Source organism: Antechinus flavipes, chromosome 5, assembly GCF_016432865.1.
Source record: "Antechinus flavipes isolate AdamAnt ecotype Samford, QLD, Australia chromosome 5, AdamAnt_v2, whole genome shotgun sequence".
NCBI lineage: Eukaryota > Metazoa > Chordata > Mammalia > Dasyuromorphia > Dasyuridae > Antechinus > Antechinus flavipes.
This window is the reverse complement of record NC_067402.1, coordinates 25,635,428-25,639,765: the sequence shown is the minus strand read 5'-3', so window position 1 is coordinate 25,639,765 and position 4,338 is coordinate 25,635,428. Positions and strand designations below refer to the sequence as shown.

General features: G+C 43.6%; 1 protein-coding gene across 1 annotated transcript; it reads right to left on the bottom strand.

Annotated features, from left to right (window-relative positions):
• Nucleotides 1-415: 415 nt before the first annotated feature.
• Nucleotides 416-1,810, bottom strand: LOC127538512 (tripartite motif-containing protein 43-like). Its single transcript, XM_051962325.1, has one exon. It carries the CDS (start codon nt 1,808-1,810, stop codon nt 416-418), a length of 1,395 nt encoding a protein of 464 aa, XP_051818285.1.
• Nucleotides 1,811-4,338: the final 2,528 nt, after the last annotated feature.

The window sequence follows — 4,338 nt, the reverse complement described above, 5'->3', positions numbered from 1 at the left end:
CAACACCAAAAATACCCATAAGCCAAATAAATACTAGACCTTTTATTTGTTTTATATTAAATAAGGCAAAATGGAAAGTTTAATGCAATCAAAAGGAATATTATTGGAAAATGTTGAAATCTATGGACATTGTAGTGATGAATTCTAAGAAGAAATGAAACAGTAGACTACAGGACCAGATTGCTCAGGTATGATTTTTAAATAGTTGAGAAAAGATTGACATTGTAAAAAATACCTGAATACAAAGAGTGTGGACTGAACCCCTAAGCTTTCAGGGTGGAAAGTCTAGTTTCCTGTTAGTAAGCCGGGGGACTCTTGTTGATCATGAAGAAGGTAATACATAATCCCTTTTAAAGAAGGCTGGAAATAAAGTGAACACAGTCAGAGAGGAGTTGAGAACTTCTTGGAGAAATGTTCATTGAGAGGAACAGCAGCACGCACAAAGGTGAGAGTCCACTGGACAGAGAGTCATGGAGCCAGGCTTTGTTCCTGGAAGTGGAGGGCCAGGGGAAAAGATGGGTGTGACAGGGGCTGTGAAGGGAATAGAATGGAATTTATAAATAAGAGAACTCTGGAGAACATTGTAAAAGGCCAGAGTGCCTGAGGAATAATCCAAGTACACCCCCACCCGAGGTAGAGGGCCTTTCATTCGATGGTCCAATGGCCCAGGATAGGTCCGTAAGTAGTAATCTCCTTCCTTCTTGACACAGCGAAGCAAGAAAGCAAAGTCACAGGAGTCCATGTTCCTGGTCCTTTTCCTCCTCAAGTAGGGGGTGTAGATCCCCAGTATCCACTGAGGTAGTTGAGTCACATCCACCTCCCAGTATTGACTGCCTGATCTGAAGGCTTGCACAGCAAGCACACCATGGCAAGAAGAGTCCTCAGTCTCCTCTGACCAGTCCTCTTCAGCCTTGACACTCTTGAGATCCCCAGAAACCGAAACACAGGAGTCAGCTGATTGAGGATCCAAAGTGAGGTCCACTCTGAATCTGTTGAGCATCTCGATCAGGCCAGGGATGGGATATTCTGTCAGTTCTGGGGTGACAGCCTTGAGCCTTTGGGCCAACACAGCCTCGCTCCTCTCCAGCAGCTGCCTGGCATCCTGCAGCAGATCCAGATTGGCTTGGTGGCCCACTTCCTGCAGCTCTTGCATGAGGTCCTGTAGGCTTTGCATATACTGGTATAGTCTGTCCTGGCTGGCCTTCTCCTCTTGCCTTATCCTTTCAAGACATCTGTTCTCTTCTTCCATCAGCAAGAGGTGCAGTTTGTGGAATTCTCCCCTGATCAGCCAGTACCAGTCAACAGCAGGTCTCTTCACTTGAGCAAGAAGTTGCTCATCTTCCTCCAGATGTTTCCCCAAATCACTCCGAATGTGCTCGAGCTCCTTCCTGTATTTATGAGCAGCCTCTTGTACAGGGAAGATCGTGTGAGTCCCATGCTCTGGGGTTTCACAACATGTCACACACAGTGCTGTCTGGTCCTCATCACAGAATAGCTTGAAGAGTTTCTTGTGAGTGACACACTGACTCTGTCCTTCAGTGCTCTGCAAAATCTTGGAGCTGAGCTCTTTGCCAAACTCAGTCAACTCTGCTAGGCGCATGTTCACTAATGGGATCTCCCCATCCTGGGAAACTTGCCTGCATTCAGGGCAGGAGAAATCTGGGGCTGAAAGTCTCCAGCTGGAGGAGAGACAAGCTTGACAAAAACTGTGCCCACACCCAGTGGTGACAGGCTCACAAAAGTAGCCCCTGCAGATGCTACATGTGATCTCACTCTGCAGGTCCTTCAGAAATTTCACAGTAGCAGCCATTTTCTCTGCAATTGCTTCTGGTCTATAGCAATCAGAATTTCTTCCCTTACAAAGAAGGTAGTGGTACCGAGCAGAAGAATGCTCTCCCTTTATAGGATGTAGGCCCCCACCCCTTAGGCCCTCCCACCAAAGGTGTGAACTCCTCTGGTTTGCCATCCTGAAGAACAACCTGGTAACTCTTCCTGGTGGGGGCAGCTTTGAGGGCCCTGAATTCACACTTCTGGCTGGCTCCTTTGGATGAATGGGTTTAGTCAAAGTGAAGATGCACCTTTTTCTCTAAGGAGGAATGTTGGCATCCTAGTGTTAACTCAATTTGAAACAAGGTGATAACTCAAGGGAGACATTAGAATCCTAGTGTTAACTCAATGGAATTGATACAATGCTTGTGTTCACACTTTTACAGAGCTCATTTAATCAAGAAGTATTTAAGTACTCATTGGAGTTCACAAGTATGGGAGATTCACAAAGTCAACTTTTTAACTTTGTGAATTTACACCTCCCTGATCCCTGCCTCCAGAAGGAGAAGTCAACATTTGGGAGATCATATATATAGAAACTCTTAGAGCTTCAAGTTAATTACTTTGGAACATTGCCAGGGGTTGGAGAGGAGCACTCTGGGAGGAAGGCCACAAGCCCACTCTTGGAGGTAGAGACTGATTCATTCCAACTTTCACCTTGGTGCTGGCTGGAGACATTTGGAGTTGAGCTAGAGGAGTCAGATCCATTCCATTTTCCACCTTTGTGCTGGCTGGAGGCTGAAGAAAGCAGAGGCAGAAGCAAGGGACAATCGCAAGAACTCTTGAAACCAAGCAGAGAGATAAGCCTCTAAGCTAACTGGGCCCAAGGAAACAGATAACAAATAAATGTTTGAACTTTTATCAGCTGGCTGTATTTGGAGTGATTATTACTTTTAACTGAAAGTAAGGCTGGCTCCAGAAAACCTCCCCAAGGAACCTGCTCCCAAAGAGAACCTTCATATATTAAAGAAGAAGAACACCACAGAGGAATTCTTTGAAAACATGAAAATTTAGCTCAATGGACTTTTAAATCTGATTTGTGCACAGATTATCTTGGATCCATAGACAGAAGAGTCTATAGGAAGGCTCATTCCTTCCCCCTTCCTTATCCTGTAATGGGCCAGAAGTATGTAGTTGAGACAAGGATTCCTACAAGGTGCTAACTCAATACAATTGATAAGACAATGGTTACCTACTTTAACATGGTGATTAATAGTTCTCTAGTTCAGTATGAGTGACTTCACCTTACAACAAATAATGGTTCCCTAGTGATATAATGATTGCTTTATACTCAGTATACTGAAATGATTTAATGGTAATAGAGAATTTATGGGGCCAGAGTCAGACCTAGAGGGCATTGGAACAGGCAGAGGACTGGAAGTTGGAGTACAAACTCCCTGACTGAAGAAGACTTCAAGACAGAGACTGTGGTGGTGTTCCTCCTGCCTCCCCCACAGAAACCAAGACACATTCTGGAGGACCTCCAGAAGACTAGTCCTGGTCCCAGCCAAAGAGACAAGACTGTGAAGGAGGCAATAAAATTTTTGCACTTTATCCCTTGTTTTTCTCTGGGTAATTACTCTCCTGAAACGAATGCTGGTCCCAAGTCTACCAGAAAATGAACCAGAACACTACATTTTGGTGCCGAACTTGGAGCTAAGGATTTAAACTCAGTTGTCTAGACTGGCAAGATCTTGAGTTCAGTGGAAAAGTTCCCGTGACCCAGAAATTACGGTGAGTACAAAAATAGACAAGAAGGAAACTTTGGTAAGGGCTAACCTAGTGTTTCAGCTGAAATGGGATAAATGTTTAGAAATCAGCCTTCTCTGCCTCAAGGAAAGTGTGTAGAAAACTGTTAGAATGTTAAAAAAAAAACCAAGGTTTGATTGCAACATGGAAACAGATTATTGAACTCTTCAAAACATTAAAAATACATATCTCCTAAATTCTCTAAGGAAGACTAAATAGAGCCAGACAAGTAGAAACTAGTAGGAGAGCAATTAACTCAATATTACAATGATAATGGAATTACATACCTATTAGAATAAGGAAAAAGAAGAAAAAACAGGAGGGGGAGCTTTCTGAAAAAAAAAGTTGAAAAGTGTGAAGAATTAGACAAGAAAGAAGGTAAGTACAATGCTTATGAAATTAAGGAATGTAGTGCTTCTGACCTCCCCTCCCCAATTAACCTTTCATGGGTGGAGGAGGGGGAGGGGCAGTGACATCATCCACATTACCCATGAAGCAGCTTTCTTCACCCCCATGACAAGATTACAAAAGGCACAAATTAAAGCTAAAAAAAGAAAGGCAGGATATATCTGATTTAAAAATAAATATATACCTCCTGGTGACTATCTTGCCTTTCCAGAGGACCTCCAGAAAGCGAGCCAGAACATTACATGTTGGAGCCTGAACATTACATTTTGGAACCCAAACATGGACTTAAGGACTTAGCTCTTCCACCGACACCATTGTGAGTTCAGTGGAGAAGTTCCTGTGACCTAGAAGTAG

Coding starts and splice junctions, on each gene's coding strand:
- LOC127538512 (XM_051962325.1), bottom strand. CDS start 1,810: ATGGCTGCTACTGTGAAATTTCTGAAGGACCTGCAGAGTGAGATCACA.